This window comes from Glossina fuscipes, unplaced genomic scaffold (assembly GCF_014805625.2).
Source record: "Glossina fuscipes isolate IAEA_lab_2018 unplaced genomic scaffold, Yale_Gfus_2 3, whole genome shotgun sequence".
Classification (NCBI taxonomy): domain Eukaryota; kingdom Metazoa; phylum Arthropoda; class Insecta; order Diptera; family Glossinidae; genus Glossina; species Glossina fuscipes.
In genome coordinates, this window is record NW_023998417.1 from 10,835,601 (window position 1) to 10,858,584 (window position 22,984).

At 31.5% G+C, this 22,984-nt stretch overlaps 1 protein-coding gene across 3 annotated transcripts in view; it reads left to right on the plus strand.

The window, feature by feature from the left end:
* The window catches only part of LOC119635178 (elongation of very long chain fatty acids protein), a 34,845-nt gene that overhangs the window by 600 nt on the left and 11,261 nt on the right, over positions 1–22,984 (plus strand). The window contains exon 1 of one of the 3 annotated variants that reach the window (XM_038029822.1): positions 6,065–7,774. The exons of 1 other annotated variant lie outside the window; for it this stretch is intronic. In XM_038029822.1, coding sequence (XP_037885750.1) covers positions 7,769–7,774 — 6 coding nt within the window. In that variant the 5' untranslated portion in view covers positions 6,065–7,768. Of the gene's footprint in view, positions 1–6,064; positions 7,775–22,984 lie in introns of those variants that run through there. One more of the 3 variants, XM_038029820.1, reaches the window with a different exon arrangement.

The window sequence follows — 22,984 nt, forward strand, 5'->3', positions numbered from 1 at the left end:
ACAAGTACATTATTAGCGCTCGGTGTGAAACAAAAAAAAAAAAAAAAAAATGTAAAAAAAAAAAGTAAAATTGTTTTTGTGCCATTTTTGCACTAAACTGCTGACAGACAACACATTTAAATATAAAACTTTCTTAGGAAAACCCTGAGCTGAGAGAGAGAGAGAGAGAGAGAGAGAGAGAGAAAATTGTTCACAAATTTTCCCAAGTTTATATCTAAGAACTTTATAGCGACCTTAGATATGTGTGTGATGCCCGCGCAAATGGCTCTCTAAAGCTTCGCACAAAGGCACATTAGTCTTCCTATTGTGTTTGTAACCTTAAGGAGGAGCAAGCATAATAGGTCTGATTAATAGAATTTAAAAATTGTTTATTAAAAATTTTAATATAAAATTTTTTAAGACGCGGCATGCTCGCCTACTACTTTCAGACTTTTGCAAGACTTGAAAATTTCCAAAGTTGTTAGCAATTACTTACAACCTGAAGCAAAATCAAAGGCCATCGTCACTTCAGACGCAGGTCTTTTAACCCGCACTTTACTAATAAAAAAAAATTATCTGCAAGGTTCATTTATAAACTTGGGTTCTCTAGGGGAATTGTTTTAGAAAGAAATTTGTTTAAAAAATGTATTCCGTCTTTTTATCAACTGTTGTAACGTTCACCACCTTTGAATCATATGAGAAGCAATGAATTGGTTTTCCCCCCCTTTAAAATTATAAATAAAACAAAACAAATGCTATTCGAAATGCAAATATTTGTCCTTTTGTGTCTTTCCTCTATTTCGTTAATTAAAGACAATGACCATTAGTTTTATGTTGAAATCATTCAAAATCATTGATCAAATATATATAATTTTATGATATGTGTGCTTTATTGTGTAGAGATTTTGTATATATATGAATGTTTTTTCGATTTTTTATTTTTTCTTTTTTTTCTTTTTTTCTTTCAAAACCAGTTAAAAAATCTTTTGAGTTTGTAGGAAAAAAAAGAAAAAAAAAAAAATCAGGTTTAATTTAAACAAATAAATACCAAAAATATGATGAAATTTGGCTTAAAAGAAAAAATAATTTACATTCATTAAAAGAAAAAAAAAATTTAATGCTTTATTAAAAATGGGTTAAGTTTCTCAAATTCTATTAAGTGAAGTGTTTAGAAAATATTTGAAGAAAAATTATAATTATGCATCAAAAGTTAAATCATTTCGTTTCACTTGACGCGATACCTTGGACTTGAGTAATTGCGTTAGGTTGTAACTTGTTCATGTATTAAGAATTTTCACATGTCGCTTTTGACATTTGACCTTGAATCCTGTTAAGTCGTTTAAATGAATAAAATATTTTGTTAAATCATGTATAAATGTATATGTTCAGGTCATAAGGTTTTTTATGAAGATTTATAAATCAAAGACATTTCTACTTAGCAACTACTTGGCAACTTTTTGCAAAGATTTATTTATAAAATTACAAAATTTCAAAAAAATAAGAAAAAATAGAAATCTTCTCCTTGCAAACTAAGCTGTACTTCTGCTTACTTAAAACACTTAAAGCAGTAACAGTTCATTAAAAAGTAGAAATTAAAAAATAAGTAAAAGAAATTCCTTCTAAATTGCAACTAAGCTAAATTTCTGCTTACCCGTTTTGCCTTTTTGTCTTTGCAAAATTAAAGAGTCCAACAAGATGCACTACTTACGCAAAGGGTTTTACTAAGGACTTTGAGCGTACATTTTACAAGGTTCCTGATCCTCTTCCGTCCAATGACGGGGATAAAGAAAATATAACTTATGCAAAAATTTTTTAGAAAACCTTCTCTCACTCGAAATATAGATGGCATAGTTTTTATCTTAAACTTTGACCCTTTCTCTCATTTTAAATATGTCCTTGCATAATCGAGACTATATATATATATATATTAAATTTCTACGGATGTATGCAACATCCAAAAGCATTTAAGGTCGATCGATTCTTCAAACCTATCAGCGTGTTCGTCTGACATCTGCTAGCTAAGCAGCAAATTTTCAAAAACTTTTGATGAAATTTCAATCGTTGAAAGAAAAAAATATGTGTTATAGTATTTCTCAATAAAATTTGGAGTAGGTTGGCATTTACTATATGAACTATCGAAAATTTAATTGCGTTGGGACCATTTTTTCGATCCCATCCGGTATAAATATTTTTGTAGATAAGTAAGAAGAGTTTAATTTTGTAGTACTTAACGATGAATGTAAAAAATATACGGTCCAAAGTCTCGGCAACTCAGGTCTGGTCCTTAATAGAGCAATTCTGCTTTTTTGGCTTAGTCGTAATATTTTAACTTTACTTTTAAACGAGCATTGTTTGGTTTTTTCATGCCCAGCACATCAAGAGCTGGCACTTCTTCAACAGTGACACGACCGAAAGAGATGGGTTGTTCATAATTTTTCCTATGCGTTAGGGGACAGCTTTGTGTTTTGATGGCATTTAAATTTCCCATGTTTGCCTAACCCCTTTCAGATATTTTTATGAGGTCCCGATTTAGAGTGTCATTCATCGTGCAGCCTTTGTTCTGTATCTCGTAGCTGCATGGCTTCTTACTGGAAGAAGGAAAACGTTTATGGTTTTGTGCAATTGATCAAATAACATAAGATTCCATATTGTATTCGCTGTACCAACTTCAATCCAACACAGGAGGCACCAACACGACTGAGAAACTTAGTGGAGAAGACCCAGGATGTTACGCCGTAAAGGAAATGCCGTTCATTTTGTAAATTAAATTAAATTTACTTTAACATTATTTAGCTTTTCATTGCATATATACAGAGTAGTGCTGTGTCATCAAGTTCGCAAAATCTAATAACAAAGAATAACATTTGCGGATGTTGTTAAGCATACCTTTACGCAGTAGGGAAGGAAATTATTTTAAAAAAATATTAAAAAATGGCAACCACTCTCGCGAGATTCTGCCAGCGAGCAGTATAACTGAACCAGTTTTGAATATTACAAATAACAACAAAAAAATTATTCAATCCAATCTACACATTCCTACATCTATATAGGATTATTTAAAGATTTCGATTTTTGCGTTATTAGCGATTGTTGCAATGAAGATGTCAAATGTCGACAATTGTTCGCAAAATGGTGACCTTTTTTTTAATAAAAAATATTTAAATTAATTTCTAGAAAATATTCCATGCCTTTTATTAGAAAATGTTATTTTAAAGATAAATCGTTAAAAGCCGGAGAAGAAAGAAACGAAAAAATAGTTGGTATTATGCTGCGTACCGTTTCGAAAATTCGTAACTCCAGCAAAAGGCAGGTAAAGTTTCAAGTTCTCGTATGTTGCTGTGTGTAATTATTTTCGATAAATCAAATTTTTTAATTATTTAAAATATTGCCACACCCATAATTGTCTTTTTATGTCATTCGTAACTATGTAAGACATCATTTAAGCCAATAAGATAAAAGTGATTTTTTTTTTTTTTTGCGCAAAATATTACCATTGCTTACCGCCCCCTTAAATGATTTACATGTATAATAAATATGAGTGGCGTTAGTATTGCCGAAGTGGGTTAACATTTTCTATAATGGAAAATTGCTGAAATGGCTGAAACACTTGCACGCACTTGCACATGCGCATAATTTAAATACGCATAAACAATGAAAGAAGAAATTTTACATGCAACATATCTCATAACTTAATAGATAAGTTAGAATTTTTAAATATTTTAACTATGGCATAAATGAAAATATTTTAATTAACTTTTCGAATGAAGTTTGGCAACTTGAAGATTTTACACACACAACATATGAAAATTCCCTCCTGCTTTACCTCATTTTCTTCCCAACACTTGCTGTCTTGTTTGCATAAAGGAAACAGTGTAAAGCCGTGTGGCCGGCCATAAATAACAATAACAATAAGAAAAGAAAAAAAAAAAGCCTTAAACCCAATACAATGCTTTATAATTAAATAGTTAAAAAAGAGTTTTCAGCCTAAAGCGCTGTTATTTGTCAGTCATATGTCTTAGATTTTTATTTCCCCTTATATATTATAATTGTCTTTTTCTTTTTGTTTGGAAGCTTTAGTAAAAATGAATTTTACTTTGGCTAACAATTTTCCTAAGAATCGGCCAAAAATAAACGGCCACTGTCTGCGTAAATAACACCTTACTTTGAAGGTAGGTTATTAGGTAAATTTACTTTTCAATAACACAGCATATTAAATATCGTATACACAGCACCAGCAGCTTACTTAATGCACTTGCAATATAGCAAAAACAATAACAATATGATAACACATTACTACAACACAAATCATTATTAAAGGAAATAAAAGTTAATCAGTCGATTTGATTGCAAAGTTGATGATAACTTTGCCATACAATTGTTTTTATTATGATAGGAATGAGTACAAGTACAAGCGCACGCTTACTTATACATAACAGTATGCAAGTGCGCTAAAATTTACTACATATGCATGTTTATCATTACAAAATTAAAAAAGAAAAGAGAAAAAAAAAAAAAAAAAACTTATAGAAAAAAGAGAAAAATTAAAAAAAGCACACGGAGGTGATGACTAGCGTCGGTTGGGCGGGCGGGTGTAAGTTATAATCATAATAAACGTTTTGTTTCTTTCTAAATTTTATCTATAAACATGTGACACAATATAACAAACAAAACATTTCAAGTGTAAACACGCATACTTTATAAAGTTATAAAAAAAAAAATAAAAAAACAAGCAAGAAAGTTATATTCGGCTGTGATCGAATCTCTCATACCCGTCGCCATCACTTTCCCAGTAACTAACTAACTATACAGAAAAACCAGTTGACCATTTCAGAATACAATGCCCAAGAAACACACTTAGCTTTTCATATTCTACTCTCCAAGCCTTTTTTGTTTTAATACCCATATCGATGGTATTGTGATGAAGATATGAATCCATCCCGTCGTGGTGTCCACCATATATGTTTTGGAATTAACTCGTTTTTAGGCAGATAATATGTCTTCATTTGACATATGTAAAATAAGTCATTTCATGTATCCTGTCTTGTTTACCTTATCTCCTATCTTTCATAATGTGTGAGTAACAAGCAGAAAACCACGAATTTTTGCTTACAGAACAGAAACAGGGTTGCATTCACTTCACTATTTACTGCGGACGTTCGTTAGGCGTAGTCAATTTTTGTATTTTTAGATAGTTACTACGGCAACGCCCATAGAATATATGTTTAAATTTTCGAAGATTTTTCCGTTATAGTGTAGAAGCAAGGGGCAGAAACCCAATTTTTTATTTCTTTTAAAAAACAGAGATGTTCTCAATGGTACACTCTTTTGCGTGCAGAAATTTCCCGTGTTTCCGTCAAATTTGAATTCGATTGCGACCATGACAGCAACAACAACCGCACAGACCGACAGACCGGCATGGCTTAATCGATTCAGAATTTCACGCTGATCAAAAATATTTATATATTATATACTTTATAGCATCTCTGAAGCTTGCTTTTGGATGTTGCAAACATTATGACAAACTGAATGGATTTAAAAAAATGATAATAATAACAATAATTAGATAATTTTATTGATTTAAATAACAGTACACCGTAAACAGTTGGAGTTTTCGTCTGTTTTCGCGTAGAGCAAAGCGTTTTTTTTATTTTTATTTTCTCTCTAACTCATAAGAATAATTGATATTTAAAGTTCGTATTAAAGTGTATTTAAGTAAAAATTCTAGATTTTTTAAAGAAATTATATATATATATATATATATATATATATATATATTATAAATATATGAGTTTTAAAAAATTTATTGAAAACGAGAAAGACAACAATAAAATAAACATAACTATATTTTAAATGATTGTTACTTTAAAAGATTCGAAAAAAAAAGAAAAAAGAATTAAACAAATAACACAAAAGAATATTTATATTCATCACGAGTTGAACGTCTTCTTGTCATCGCTTGTATTGTCAGATACATATATACATATATATATATATATATATATAAAACTCTCATACTAGATATATACGGAAATCAAAATTTAGTGTGAACTTAAACGTTTTTGCTTATCAAAGTATAACATGCTTAAAAAAAAAAAAAAAAAACAAACACAAATTATGCTAAAAAGAGAAAGGATTTACAATTCGGTTAAAGCGAATCTTTTGATGTTTTGATGATGATATGCTTGTGATTTTAATGAATTCACCTCTCAACTAGAAAGTGCGCGCCCGTTTTAAATTCTTGACTAATTTTCTAGTTCATATAAGCGCTTCTTTCACTTGCCAAATCAATTAAGTCGAGAAAAACGATAGCCTTTGTTGCGGCAGAGAACGATTTTCATATGCATATGTAGTAAATTTTAATTGTTTCGTTAAAAAATGTTGTAAATAAATTTTTATCACGTTTCACATTGGAGTACGAATTGATCTCTGTAATGAATTATTTATTATGATTTAATGGCAAAAAGCAAAATTTTTATCTCTTTAATGCTATTTATGCTTATTAGTAGAGAAATTTATTTTTAATATACAGTGCAATAGAACAGAAAAGGAAAATTTCGAAATCAATTTTCTTGATCATGAGTGAAATATTCACGATATGATATTGATTGCAGCAAGTGGACGGACAGACCTAGAAATTTAATTGAATTTTTTTTTTAAGGATTTCCACTTTTCTTAACAATAGGAACAATCAAAAATTTTATAAAGCCCATCCCATCCATGTAAGTGAAAATTGAAAACACCAAACGCTACACAAGGGACCAATCCAAGATCAATTCTTTTGGATGTTTGGAAAATGTACTCCTTTTCCATTTTTAATTTTTTTTTTTGCTGGAGTAAGTACTTCTGATATTTAAATCGAAGTCGAAACAGAAGTATTACGAGCCCGAATAAGCTGCCTGTCGGAAACTTTTACTATTCGATTCATAGCCGGATGAACAAATGGATCCCAATCGATTAGAGATTTATTGGAGAGACTCTTCATGGTGTGAGTGCTTGTAAATATTTAAGCGCAAAACTGAAAACTTACTGCACATTATCTTCTCCCCCGTTAATGAATATAAAAGCGCAACGATACCCATTGCCACCATCGCTACCGCACTGCCGATTATTTACTCGTTTATTTAGTTCAACAACATTTTTCTTGTTTCGGTTTGTTTACGTTTGGCCCATAACTTAATTGTGGCTCTGCGTATATATATATATATATATATATATATAGCAGAGTATGTGTGCGTATGTGTTTATTTTGGTGCAAATACTAATCAAGATTTCGACATTACGTTGAAGCAATAACATGCTTTTAATTAGTGAGAATTTTCTCAAAAAAAAAAAAAAAAAAAAGGCGACCAAAAAAAAAAACGAGACACAACAGTAAATAAAATTAAAAGTGAATATAAAGCTTCTGTATGCGAGATTGACAATGCCTGCTGCATTCATCCATTCTCTTTAATAGGGAAGAAATACAATCGGAATGTTATTATTATTCCAAATATTGATAACATATACGTATGTAGACATATGACCTCCATTTGTGGTAATACATTTTTCTCTACAGCCTGTTTACCTTAATATCTGTATGAAAAAAAAAAGGAAAAAAAGCTTATGCGTTTTTCTTAAAGCTTTTACTTCACACATAATTGTTTACTTGCTACTAACAATCAAGTTTGTAACGCGAAATAACACAACAACAACAACAACAACAGCACACCAATAACGTTGCAATGCCCATTTCTGCATGAAGAGTGAAGTAATCAAATAAATTTTCGCTTTGATTTTATCATAATCGGCAATGATGGTAAGTGCACTGTTAGAGTATATTACACACACACACACACGCACACATTCAAATACACCCATACATTCATAAATGAATGAATATTCTCTTTCATAGACAACTTTAGTAGAAAGTTAAGTTTGCCTCCTATAAGCTCCGCTCTCAGTTGGCCTGGGTAACTCATACTCAATCAAGTTAATTCAACGACAATCACAAAAAAAATTTCATTTTTGAAAACTTGCTCAAAACAAATATAAATGAATTATTAAATTACGAAGGCAGCAACAAATCTCTATATTCATTTTGGAGTGAATTTTGAATACTCCATGCGTGCTTTACATACATGCAATTAAGAATTAAGCACTGGCCTTAAAAGCATTTCTCTTTCAATATCAGCGATTTTTGAGATCGTTAGTTAGTTGGCAGTCTTTTTTCATGCATTCGTACATTTTTTAATTACATATATATATATATATATCTGTACATTTATTTGAATTCATTCAATTAAGACCTAAAGACATTTTCAAAAGATACCCATGACACTTGAACACTTCACAGTTCACAGCTCTTGTCGTTAACCAAATATGAAATAAGTTACACTATTCCATAGTTTTATTTAATTTGATTAAAGCCAATAAATATTAATTTATTCATATGCAACACAATCGTTAGTAAAAAAAAAAAAGCCATAAATGTTGTGGAAGTTTTTAGCAGATCGATAGAAAGGCGGTTTTTACAAAATGACCAACACAGCTGGCTTTGCTTGGTTTAGAGATGCTGACTGCTTTTAAGCAAAGTCGATTGACCCCTTTTCCAATCAGTGTTAGTAGACATTCTTTATTGTAATTGGCAATCATTGATTTGCATCAACACATACTGGCTCCTTCTCGAGTTCCCCGTAATGCGCAACGAAATAAGTTAAGCTAACAAAGTTCAATATTAATGGCGACGAATTGTACCAATTAAGATCACTGCATTCATTCATCGTAAGATGGTTCTATCTTACCGCAACAACACCTTAACTATTGAAATGTTTCACATTTTTCTTACCCGCATGGACTCATGTACTTAACTACATGTTGCAGACCATCAGATATTGAGAAGTACTTTGCGAAATTTCCAACTCCAGCCGGAAGTAGTGAATGTATTTGTTTTTTTCAAACTGACTATAGAGTGCAACATAACTGTTTATTCGCTTAGTTGAGCTATTAATAATTGTTAAGATACATGGTTTTGCTTTTTATCGTTAAAATCTTAAATCAAAAAAAATTTAATTACTTTCGGGAACATAATAAAAATATTTAAAGATATAAACCTTCGTAGATTTAATATAAAAAAAAAAAAATAATAAAAAAAAAAAATATTGAAAAAATATATCATAGTATCGCAGCAGACAATTCATTTTCTTTGTCTCCGTTATTATTACTTTTTTTTTTTTATTCTTTTTTATTTGAACTAACGTTTTGTTGAACGATTTCAATGATATCGCTTTGCATTCAAAACGATTTAGTGATCAATTTGGATTCGTATTTGTATGCATACTTTTCTTTTTGCCAGTCAGAAGTTGTCCCCTTAGGGCTTAGGTTTCTTAAAGCCTGCTCTACTTAACCATATATATATATTCTTTACCCCCATTTGTCTGTCTAGCTATCTGATCTCGGGAAAAATCTCGAGATATTTCTGGACTGGAACTAATAGTTTGATCTTTTTGATTGCTTTACTTATTACTTGTATTCGAGTAACTGAAAACAGAACAAAAAAGCCAAGGTTTGAATAGGACTTACGAGATAGTGACAGATATAACTACATTTACTACGTACGTTACATCTATGTACTTGAGTAGACAGGAGGGTATATAATAATGACAGTATATGCTAATAACTACTTTTTTTCTTTATCTTGGTTTCTAGGTCTTTTTTGTTTTTAGGTATTCCCGCAATTTAAGCGGATTTTTTTCTTTTTTTTTTCTTTTAGGTTAAATAAAAAACAAGAAATCATGTTAAAAAGACCCATACACGAGCATATAAAAACGTAACATTAACGGGCTACAAGATGAGAAATAATATACCAGTTATTGTCATTATAAGCATAAGCTGCCAAATTTAAACCATACACTCCCGTATAAAACAACAACACAAATAAACATCTTTTTGAAGAGATACCAGAAGTATGCGCAGTGGCCTTGTAATCAAAAACAGCCAGGCCAGCACATACATGTGCGCATACATTTGTTTTTTTTTTTTTTTTTTTTTTTAACTTTTTGTTTTTATGCGATTCATATACAGCTTACAACATCAGCTTGATGAACAATCAGCATCTTCATCAGCATCATAATCATCATTTTCATTATGATCATTATCACGACTAGCGATAGTAGTATCATAAATATGATAATGGAGTGTACACACATATTGACTTGCACACCGTACACCACTAGTTAGTTGTATGTATAGTTTTATCTACGGCACATTATTTCTCTCAACCATAACTACATATTACTTATGCACATTTAAAAAAAAAAAAAAAAAAAAACAACACCAAATATTTACTATTCTTTTTCATGTGTATGTCTGTCTACTCGATGCTGTGCGAGATTTGAGAAATTTTCTTTGCTTCGCTGCTTGGGTGTTGACCAATAATGGCTAATATGTCTGAAGATTGTGACACTCTTTGTAAAGCTTAGAAATGACGAGTCGAAGAAAAAACTGTATTTGATTGATGTTAATTTGAATTTAATTACAAATCAAATGATTTATGTTTCAAAGTTTATTGTAAAAATATATTAAAAAAATTGACTAAATTAGTTAAAAAAAAAAGTTTTACAAACGTAAAAAAAAACGACAAAATTTGAATAAATTCACATCACGTGCTCCCCGAAGACTCTCGGCGAACTTTGAAATTTTTTCTTTCTAACATCTTCATATCGCATTGGGTTCACAGAATTTCATACAATAAAAACGAAGATTAAGTTTGTTTAACAAATGAAGTGTTTCTCTTATTCTTCTTCTTTATTTTTTTTTTGTAAGAGAATATTTCAAGTGGGTTTTGAAATTAACTGAACACAAATAATAAATCAATTAAAATAATAAAACATTCAATCAGCAAATCATTTAAATAAACACATTATGCAAACTTCCGTTACCGTGCGAGAAGGAGCGAAAGGACAAAAATATCTTTAACATTTATATCGCCATTTACAAAACCGGCTTAAGGCTACATAGATACCACATTGACATGTAATTAAGCACCGCGATTATCGCGTTGGCATACCCGGATTCAATCCACAATACTGCAGACCACACTTTAATTAGGATTCATGTGTGGTCGTGGCTGCAGTGAGTACACATCAGTAAAAGTCTAACATCGTTCGGGCATACACATGTCAGGCTGGGGCCATTACCTATCTCTTAATCTTTCTCGCCGTACATACGTATCTTGTTAACTTAATACACCTGAAGAGGGCATATCATAAGTGATTTGTTATATAAAAAAAAAAAAAAATATCTATGAATCGCATTAACCGAAACTTAGGACGATATAATGCGGGCCCAATGATTTTGTAAGTTTTACAAACTAAGCACTAACGCTTAATCCACATTCATGCTTAGTGGACAAATGCATGGTATCTTGGACTTGCTATAATGTCAAGGTAAAAATACTTTTGATGAACCACTTTACACGTCCACGTTTAACGTTATATTTCGCAAACTGGTTTCCAGTTGATGGATACCTAAGGTTCACCCTAAGGCCAGCAGGAAACAGAACGTTTCACATTTTTCCTTTACTTTCGTGATAAAAGACCATAAACTGCAACTTGCTTTCATATAGAGGCACACTTTACATGTCAGCCCTTATATGGGAAAGGACCTAGCAAAAGAACTGATGTGGTCCAGAAATTGGCAAAATTCATTTTTGTCACAAAGTATTAAAATCGAGATCTTGTCGCCTAGCAGGAGCCTACTTGTCATAAGAACACTTGCATGGATTAGTCAGCAATGAATAGATAGATGTGATCCATATTTGATACGGATAAAATACTCCTATGCACTCACTTTTGTCATAAAATATTGAAAATTAGGCTTTTTTACGATAGAAAATCCAATTCCGCTTATGAACAGTTACCTGAGAAGGGGAGATTTTTCTTATTCGTATATGTGACTTACACAAACTGACAAACTTAACTACACTGTGCAATGCTTTCGATCGTATTCATGAAGCATTTTCTGATATTGAACGTAGCAAACGAAAAGTGAGAAGAGAAGAGAGATGACATGACGTAGCCTAGCGGGTTTTTTCACGCAAGCTTTTTTTTCTTTTTTTTTTTTCATATATATTTATATATATATATATATTTTTGTTTTTCTATAGCGTAAATGACCTATTTTCCAACGTAAACATTTGCGTGTTATATATATGTATGAGAAGTTTAGATGATAATTATCTCTCAGTTACCGACATTTGGCTCAATTTTTATTTTAAGGTCGTTTCAATCAACTATTACCTGAGCGGTTACTTACAACTATTCTATAACAAGTTAGGCGTAATACGACAGAAGATGTTCGTACAAGGGTCAATGTGTATCTTATGAGTATGAAAGTGTTTTGTATCTAAATGAAATTTCTTCCCAAATTGTGGTTCATATTCTCTGATGACTTTAAAATCTGGTCAAAACAACTCATAAACACACTCGAATTCAAATTTCAACACATTTTGTTTTATTTTAAAAAGAACAACAACAACAACAATAACAACAATAACAACAACAACAACACGAACAATATAGAAAAAAAAAACTACAATAAAATTATTGTATTATTAATCAAATTTTACATGTGTGTTAGATTTTTGAGTTACAGTAAAAAAAAACAAAAAGTTATTAAACAAACAAAACACCAACAAACTTAGACGCACAGTCTTCATATATACAATAATTCAAAAAAATAGACAAAAGAAAAAGAAACAAGAGTAGATGTAATAAATTAATGCTGCAATCTTTTTTTTTTTTTTTTTGAAAAACTTCACACACCGCGAGTAATAATAATAAAATAAATTTTAAACAAAAACAACAACAACAAAAATCGAACAAGTTTTATAATATTTAACGGCAATCGACTCTCGTTTGATGATGATTTAGTAATTTTAGTAGCTTTTGTTCATTATTATTTTTGCACCGCACGTCAAAAGCGCATTTTTTATGTGCTATATTTAAAACAAATTCATAACATCCATTCACACGTCCCACTACATTCGTATAGATGCTGCAATTAGGATAGATTGCTTTGTGTTAACAGTCGCGCACAGTATACTATATTTCACTCGCAACATTCAAAAGAATTTTGCACAGACAAGAGATAAGTATTCTTAACCAGCATATGGTATTCAACATTTACTCGTCTACCTGTCCGATTTGTCGATTTATTAAACTTATAATAATATCCGTCCGTTTAGAAAGAAGAAATTTGTAGAATTGAAAGTTGAATTGGAAGAAGGAAGTACGCAGAATCCATGCACCTAATTATTCTGAGCGAGTTTAACTGAAATATATTCTGACATGGATTTTCAACTCTCATCGGTTACATCTATGTCCCTCCATTTCATATTCACTTCGCTAGATATACCTCCTCATCCCGTTTGTGGGTAAGTGGGATTTTAATTCCCACCAACACTCATTCCACATATCGTATTCTAATTTGAAATTCAAAATTGACAATTATTCCCACATTCCCATACTCATTTTATAGTACGCTATAGCTTTAAGACATTCATTTGAGATAGGGATGTTCAAGTCTTCAAGTCTACAGTTCAAGCTTTATTTGCATAAGCAATTCACAGGTGTTGCAATTTTCTCATCTCTCAGCATTTCATTTATTATATCATACGCCGTATAAATACACAATGTCTGCAGGAAGGGAATCTTGAGATCAAAATTGATTTTGGCAGCAGCAAGAAGTTTAAGCAAAAATGCGATGCTCAAGTCTATCGTATCAGATGTTTTGAAAAGACCTAAGTAGCACTGAAATTATATAAAAATTTGGAAAGGGGTCAAGAAGAAATCTAAGAAGAAATGCTGGTCAGCTCTTCTCTTCTATATATGAAATACAATTTTTTTTGAAGAGGTTTTTACGGCGACAGTAATTAGTTCGCGGATGCTGCTATAGTTAAAGGTTGAAGTTATTTTAAAATGGATTTTTCGAACGATTGGAAGTTCCAAAGAATGACAGAAATAGTCCGAAGCTTATAGTTAGTGAATGAATAACGAACAAATTAATTAATTCTCATCCGAACTTTGTCCTCGCCTTTGTTATTACGCGCGCCGCTTTCAAAAGCAGCTTAAAGCCCTCTTGACCTTGTACTCTTTTCTGCAAAACTACTATCATGAAAGTACCTAGAGCAGGTTAAAATTACACCTTTTTAATACTAGGCGTACATTGGTCTTGAAGAAGAAACTTCAGATTTAAAAAGGTGAAAATCAACCTGTGGAAGCCCAAGGAAGAGAGAGAGACATTCTCACATTAAAAGCCCCAATGAAGTGCATACGTACTTTGGATATCTTTTCTGGGTGTTGCAAGCACAAACAACCAAAACACCTTATATCTCGAATGAAGGCTTTCGGCGGGAGAGAGAATCAAATACGTATAAATGCGTATATATATATACACATATGTATCTATGTTTTATCTATGTATATTTTTTATACATATATATATGTGTAAAGACACCTTGCCTTGGAACCTATAACTTCCCCGCTCGGAAGATGAATTCATTCGTGTTCCCGCTGACTTCAATCAATCAAATGACATCGGTTTTCCTGTGCTATTTATTTTCATTGTAATTCATTTTCAAACAGTCCGTTTAATAGCTTTGTAAGATCCACTATAGGGCTCTTGTAGGTGTTTTAAAACGGAATCATTCCTTAAAAACAGGTAGAAATAGGTCCTCATATCTTGAAAGGTGTACTGCCGTGTCGACTTACGTCGCAATCTTGCACGTTTCGCATATTCTCGTATAATTTTTCTACCTAGCCGTGCTTTGCCAAGTAAGTCTCCTCAGTAACGCATTGAGCAATCGGTTGTAAAGTTGTATCAATGCTCAGCAAGTACGTAATTGATATCAGCGTTTATTGACCCACGAAATCCCAGCAAGTATTAGCGACCTGTGTTGTGTCAGTGTAACATTTGACAGCAATTTTCAAGGTTTGATGCCATCTTTCCGTTTGGCCTTTGTTTTGAGACTGATGTAGATCTGTCAAGGCAAAAAATTTCTTAGCGAAAAAAGATGAAGCAATTGGGATTTTTCGGAGATATAAAATGAAGGTTTCACTAGAATTCACAACATAGTTTACATATACAAGAAACTTATACATTCCTTAGCTATGTTGTTGTTATTTCTCAAGTAAGAGTCCGGTGTTAAAATTCATATCGAAATATCATTACAAAAAGGCTAAGGTGGTTCGCACGAGTCGCCTCGAACCAAATATAATTACTCTCGCTCTCTTTTATTTTCTTTTTTTTTATCTTTCTTTTTATGCCATATCTCCTCCTCAATCAATATTAAAAAAGCTTAGTAAGTAACTCTAGGAGTTTGTTAGTTGATTATTTTTGCTTTTTTATTTTGTATTTTTTTCCTTTTTTTTTTTTTTTTTAACCAACACAATAAAGCCCCAAAAGCATAAAATATTTCTTTTATAGGTCAAGTTGAATTCAATTGATTTTACAAAATGGTTCAATGTATTGGTGTAGGAAACAAAAAAAAAAAAAAAAAAAATATTTTATTAGTGTGTTTAAAAAATAAACACCAAAACTTGTTCAGGTTTTTTGGTTTTTTTTTTTTTGTTTTCTATTTTGAGTTTTCGATGATAATGATGATGTTAACAATGTATAACTTGATGTTGATTATGATGTTTATAACGTCAGTGGCGATGATGAATAACGTAGGTACGTATAAAGGCTTATTTTGGTTGGTTGCATTTTCAAATACTTTTACTTTAGTATTAGATGTTGATGCTTAACGCGCTTGCTTTTAAATGCGATTGTATTACTTATTCCCGTATAACATATATAGATGGATGGATGCATATATGCTTGTGACTATAGACTAGTTTTGTAAAAATTATGCAATTCTTTGTACTATAAAGATTTTGTCAACTCTTTTATCCAGGCATTCGTAAAGAAGCAAAACAAAAATAAATATTAATTGTTTTTGCACGAAATACTTCTTTAAAGCGAATAGAAAGCAACTATGTGCTCGTAATTGCGATGTATTGGTCATCTAAGGAAGGCGCAAGACGGCAAATCGGTTTATTTATTTTTTTTTTTTTTTTGTACACAAAACACCACATGTTAACGACTATCTCCGGCTCAGTGGGGACAATGTTCATTAGCCTGCCCATAGGTCACCTTTTTTGTCACGTGACCCGTCTTTTATGATTTTGCGTTAATTATTTAACTTCTTTTGAAATTAAGTTCATGCCGTTGAATTGTGATTTTTAGGATAGTATCGGTTTTATCTACAATTCTTAGAAGATCTATTATACAGGAATTTATGTTGACAACGCGTTAATTCTTGTACTGCTCTTGACTCGACTCTCTTAACTACTTTTGCCTTCCGCAAATATTCTGCTTAGATAGCTAGATTTATAAGTAACTTATCATTACCCTGTTAATCTCTTCGCCAATCGCCAGCTGCATGACCTCTCTTTAGGATCTAATATCTTAGAAAATCGATCGGCTTTTTTGTAATCATATAAATGATTCAAATACTTTTCAAAAGATTTTTTATATAGTATACTTCCATATTCCATCACATCAGAAAGCTTACGTTTGCAATTCTTTTGGTCCATTCCTTTCTTTTGTTTATTTCGCCGTACAGATGGAATAGGTTCAATTATAGTACCTTTGTTGTCAAACATGTTCGTATGTTCTGCGATGATGCCATTCTCGTTACTGTGGTAAGAAGTTCTACTTTTTTTGCTCCTTTCACCGATTACTCAGAAGTTGTTTGCTATACGTGCGAACACGATGGCGATCAGGAAGAGGGGTGGTGAGAGTGACTAGTGCTGGCGCGACTTTCTTAACTAGAAATCCGATAAGGACGGATGGACCGATAATGATGCACATTATCGTCACAGACAGTTAACTCGTTAACACGACGTTAGTCTAGCAAATATTTTCACATAGAATGTATAATAGATCCACTAAAGCTTTACAACGCTAATAGTTCCAAAGCCTCCCCATGGAGATATATAAATAACCTCATTAGTCGTATATGCTTTAACGCATACTTCATGTAGTTTAGGGCGACTCGGAATTAAAAATAAAGCAAATAAAAATAAATCGAAAAATCGAAAAATAAAAAAAATTAAAAAAAAATACTAATTAAGTGATTATTGTATCGCCCTCGTAATATGAACAATTTTGACAACTATTAAAAAATCGTGCCTTTTCCTGTTTAATTTTTAAAATTAAATTTTATTATTACTCTTAACTGTAATTAGATAAAATAACTTATCTAGTTAAGCTGGTTGGTTATAAAGAGCTCTTTTTTTCTTTTTCTTTTTTTTTTTTTTTTTTTAATAAATCTATAAGAATATTCAAGTACACTGTTGTTGACATAGTTTCTACGTGACTAATTAATATTTTATTTTATATTGACAGCATCAAAGTACGAAAGTATACAAAATTTATTTCGAATAGTCATACAAGACAATCGATCTTGATATCGCACTGAATTTTAATTCGTCTTGTCTTTAAGTGGCGGAAAGAAAGGAAATATGGACTAATTCTTCTCATAATAGTTGAGGCTATATATTTTTGTCAGTAGCAGATTAAATAACTTCTATTATTCTATATTAAATAACTAACTAACTAACTATTATTCATAATTAACTAATCGTTAAGTGATCTGCATTATATTGGGATAAGCGAGTACCCAAGATTCGACTTAAACTGAATACAATATGGTCGGGCTTGTTTTTATTTCTTATTAAATAGCATTGAAAGCAAGACATTTTAAAGTTAATTATATCACTTAAGTATCCGCCGGATGGATATCAATTCTTTCATTATTCTGAAAAAATTTTTTGGCATTTTAAAGTTTACAGTCAATTCCAAGGCAAACAAGTTTTTATCGAATTAAAGTCCATTAAACCGTGTGAATGCCCTAAAATAAATTTCTTGATTTGTAAATTTTTAAGTATTTTTATAAAGTTGGCGAACATTTATATTTTAGCTCACTGTTATCGTGAAAACCTGGACTTATGTCCATATCAAAATCACTCTACCTCAATAACTGTTGACAAACGGAAATCACTTGTGACTTTCAAATTACTAGAATGACTTCAGCGGTTTCCTTAACTAGAAATCTTGGAATGAAATTCAAGTCAACGTATCAACGACGTCATTCAATCGTAATATTAACAGGAAAGACTGTTACTTAGATTTCAAATAAGGTAATTAAACAACACTTGAGTCAGTGAAAGACAAGTTCAAGAGAGAGGCAACTTTGCTAATTATCTTACTACTATGCTGAGAGCGATTTCAATACCTTTTTTTTGAAATACTCAAAGCAATTCCGAAATTCACATTCGGTTTAAGAAAATGTTGAAAACTCGGTCAAGGAACATGTTGAGTTCACGAAATCGGTAACATTTACGAATCGGAGTAAGCGAGTCCCTAATGAACATAATGGAATCGATTTAATCACACCTGGCTGTCCGCTTGTTAGAACTACTAACTCAGTCACAAAATTTGAACTTGAAAAGGAATTGCATTCAAATCCCTTTTAATACTTTCAGATTAAATTTGAACATCTATATATAAAAATCGATCGATAAATTCGCTCACACTATTCATATTTTACAAGTACAAGTATTTTACATGATTCTGTAAATTTTCACAAAAACATACACAACATACCTAAGACAATGTATCCCCTACGCCAACGTTACAATAGTGTATGATCAATAAATCGCACCTAACAAGAAAAGAAGAGACAAGCAAAAGTATTCTTTTAATATCAGATAAAATAAACCTTCAGACAACCATACGTCACATGTAATAAGGCTGAACAAGATGCCTGACAGCGGTTGAAAGTAAATAACTTTGGTTGTGTTCCTTTCAAAAATGAAAAAAAAAACTTAATTTACTGTTGTGGTAGGACATTATTTTCTGAAATGCTAAACCACAAAAAGAATAAATAAATAAAAAAAGTGCAGTATCTACACTGTCAAATAAAAGAACTAAATACTGAGTCCCTGAGTCGTGTACAATCACAAGTGATGATTGCTAGATTTTAAAGTGTAGATATCCAAGGTACGGCATTGAAAGTGCGAAAGCTGGCTAAGAGGTTGTACACGTTTCAATATGGATTGACCAAGGACGCATTAATGTGATCATTTCAATGGAGAATTTAAAGATATTTGAGTTTTCTTCGCCGGGATCACGAAAGAGAATCGATCAAGTGATTGCATTCAAACGAGCCGGGATACAAACATCGACCGGACCAGCCGCGAATATGACCAGCCTTCCTCGGATGCACGTGACATCAATTTCATCACTTATCTTCAAAAGGGGCGAATAGACTTATGTTATTCAATGTTATGCGGTGGCCTATATAACAAAGTCTCCCTCTTTCACCAGGATAAGGCATTGCACCGTTCATTAGCAGTTACGTAAGCACGATTATACGAAGTGCGATATGAATTGTGTCGACAACGATCGTAATTTCCCTTAGCGAGCATCGTGTTTTTGGAGTATAGTGTTTGATTTGCCTTTTGCCTCGAATAAAGAAGAAGCAGCCATTACGATTAATTTAAATATTATAAGGCATACAACTATGTCTAGATTGCAGCGATTTCTAGAAGAATGATTAAGAACATTGAAGTTTATCTCGCGTAAAGAGGAAATTGATATTTTATTTTTATATAAATTTATTAAAAACTTCAAAGCCACAGATGCTATGTATGTTGATACATAGTTACATTAGTATAAATCATGTACAACAACAAATTCAGGCGTTCAAGAATGCGGACAATTTTCCCTTAAGGGAAACAAGGGAACAATGCCTATCGAAGGCATTGAGTTGCAGTATCAACCTGAACGGATAATAAACGGACGTTCAACCAAAGACTCACTCATATGCGCAGAATTAATACACAAAAGTTCCTATCTGATGTAGAAAATTCTACTTGTTCGATCAAGAGATTCGGCGCGTGTGACTGAAAGATGTTGTAGAGATAGATTGAGAATCTAAATTTTAGGTAGAAAGATAATGTCATTTGCCTAAGAGAGAGAGAGAGAGAGAGAGAGAGAGAGAGAGAGATTGAGAGAGAAAGTGAGATCGAAATGAAGAGTTTATCTCCAAAGATTTTGTTAAATAACCTATCGTTAAACAGTGTATTAGTAATTGACTAACTCCTTTCGAACCAAGACGTAAGCTAATCAAGTTCTTTAATAAATAAAATAAAAAATGAACTTGAACTTGATATCTGCAGTGCAGATATGTGTGTTCGTAATTTAAATTATCCCATGTAGAGTGATTTTCAAGAAGAGTAGATTTTTGCAAGTGAACAAAAGCTAAAAAAAAAAAAAAAAATCCCTATTTTTCTAAATGTACAGTATATCATGGAGTCGTTCTTGTCCAATCTTCGGACTGTTTAACTTGTTATTCGTCGATAGCGAATACGAGAAAGATTTGCATTCTTCTGGAAATTACGATACGAATTATTAGCTAATTAAATCGTTAAGGAATAATTAATATATAAGCCAGTAGAACGAATTGAAAATTTGCTTTAAAAAGTAAGAATATAGTTTTTTTCTTTTTTTTTCCTGTTTATGGTATAATTTAAGTAATAATAAAAGCATTTTACGATTCTTCACGCCGTTGACGTAAAGCTGTTTACATTAATTAATTGAATTACTTTATACAATACTTAATATTATTATTATTATTATTATTATTATTTCAATTGCAAAGCAATGTAATTTATAAACGAGCACTCAACGATTTTATTAATAATATTGCTATTAATTTTAAGTGTTTAAGCTTTGAAGAAAAACAAAGTTTTATTTTACATGTTCATTATAATATAGCTGGCCAGACATCATATCGCAGTTTAAGTTCATAACTCAAGTTAATATCAAAGTTTTTTTTTTTTATTTTAATAATTATTACAGCAATTATTTGATATAATCTCGCATAGAATATGAGATGTGATGTTATAAACATATTACAAGACCTTTTATTTCCACACCCTGAAGCAATGGCAGTACGCTTTGCAGATTATTACAAAGAACGAAACCATTGAGTAGATGATAATGTAAAAAAACTTTTCGCAATTTCTTAGGTAAGAAGTTCAGTTCGCCAAGAGTTTCATAATATTTTATAATTTAGAATGCATTGATTCCTATAAAAGATCTAATTGAAAACAAGTGTTTCTTAACATAAAAGCCAAACAGACACATACACTAAGAAATGAATTCTTGAATGCCTTATGACATAGTAGAAGGAGTTGAGGTAATTAATTAAGTTCTCAGAGTTGTTGTCTTTATCGTTTCCTTAACGCCTTAATTGCACAATATTAACAATGATTTATTTAAATTTAATTGCTCTGAATATCACAGATTGATTACTGCAGGTACGCTTTTAATGGCTTTGTTGTTGTCGTCTTAACGCTCATCAATATAAAAGCCATCCTCCTTATTCTTTAAAATTATATTGACTCTGCTACCACCTACATTCCCGTAAGCATGTTTGGCAAGCAAAAATGTTTTTTCACGGTCTGTTAGCAAAATTATTTAATACAAATCCAGGCTTAATCTATCGATAGTGGCCTACATTAGCCCCTTTCTCTGCTGTTTTTTTTTTTTTTTCCTAAAGATTCATCACGGAAAAGGGGCAGGAGACTCATCAAAGCGATGTTTTCATTTTTCGCACGGGACTTTGTGGCCTATTTTTCTATATCCTTAGGCGACGGACATTTTATTTTTATATATTACACTTTTTGTGGTGCAAGGGTATATTAAGTTGATGCGGATGTATACCAGACGAAGATGAACCTCAGCTAAACTTAGCTTTTGTTATACTGAATTACTTTCTAAACCGATCAACGCATCTCTGTCCGTCTGTCCGCCTGTCTTTCATATATATGAACAACTTTTTCACTGTTCAAATCATTCCTTTATATCGAAGAGGCCTGATCCCTGATATTATTCCAAGTTCTTCCGTCACACAAGGAGCTCGCCGGATATGTGAAGGAAATTGGATAACACCTTTTTCATGTTACTTTTGAAATTACTTTTTGCTTTCGCCCTTGGCCAGATGATGGTTGTTGTACTTCGAATTTGAAAAGAAATCGTTGAAAGGACATTGACGCATACTTGTTGCTATACATTTTCGAAAGTTTTTTGGTTTTGATATAACTTCCAAGCGATTTTTGGCAAGCAACGAGGAATTTGTTTGTAAATGTTAATAAAGCGCTGAAAAAATTAATGTCATTCTATAGACCGCGTTCCAAAGTTCGTTTAAAGCCATCTGTAATGTAATCCTCACTTGTTACTCATACCCTCGAGTATATATATAGATATATACATACATATATATATATATGTATATGTATTAAGACATGCTTCAGATTACACAAGTACGTAGTAAATGCTAAAACTCTGATGACGTTTGCCTCTATACGTTATAAACACATATGCATATGCGTGAATGTTGCGCTGCACTTGTTTTATTGCGAAGAGAAGCAAAACAGAAACACAAAAAACAAAAATTCCCAAAGAATTTTATTTGCTAATTACAGATTGTAGTGAATATTATTAACATTATAGTGTCTAGATTGTTCATATATATATATATAAAATTTATGCAAGTAGTTTTTAATTTTTTTATTTTTATTTTGTTTTTATCTTTATGTTACTTTGTTTACATATATATAAGAGGAAAATTACCGTAATTGCAAGCACATACTTACATACATACACATACACACACACACATGTCGGTTATATACATATATGCATACACATGCATATGTACATGAAAAGAATTTGTAATACGCTCAGCTCTATAAAAACCAGTTTAAACTGTATGATCGCGTAAAACAATCGCCAGTTTTTTTGGTTGAGTGTACATTAAATTAAAAAAAAAAAAATGTATCAATCAACATTAAACTCCCATTTCCTATTCTTATAATTAAATACACACACACATACATACATACATACATATAGT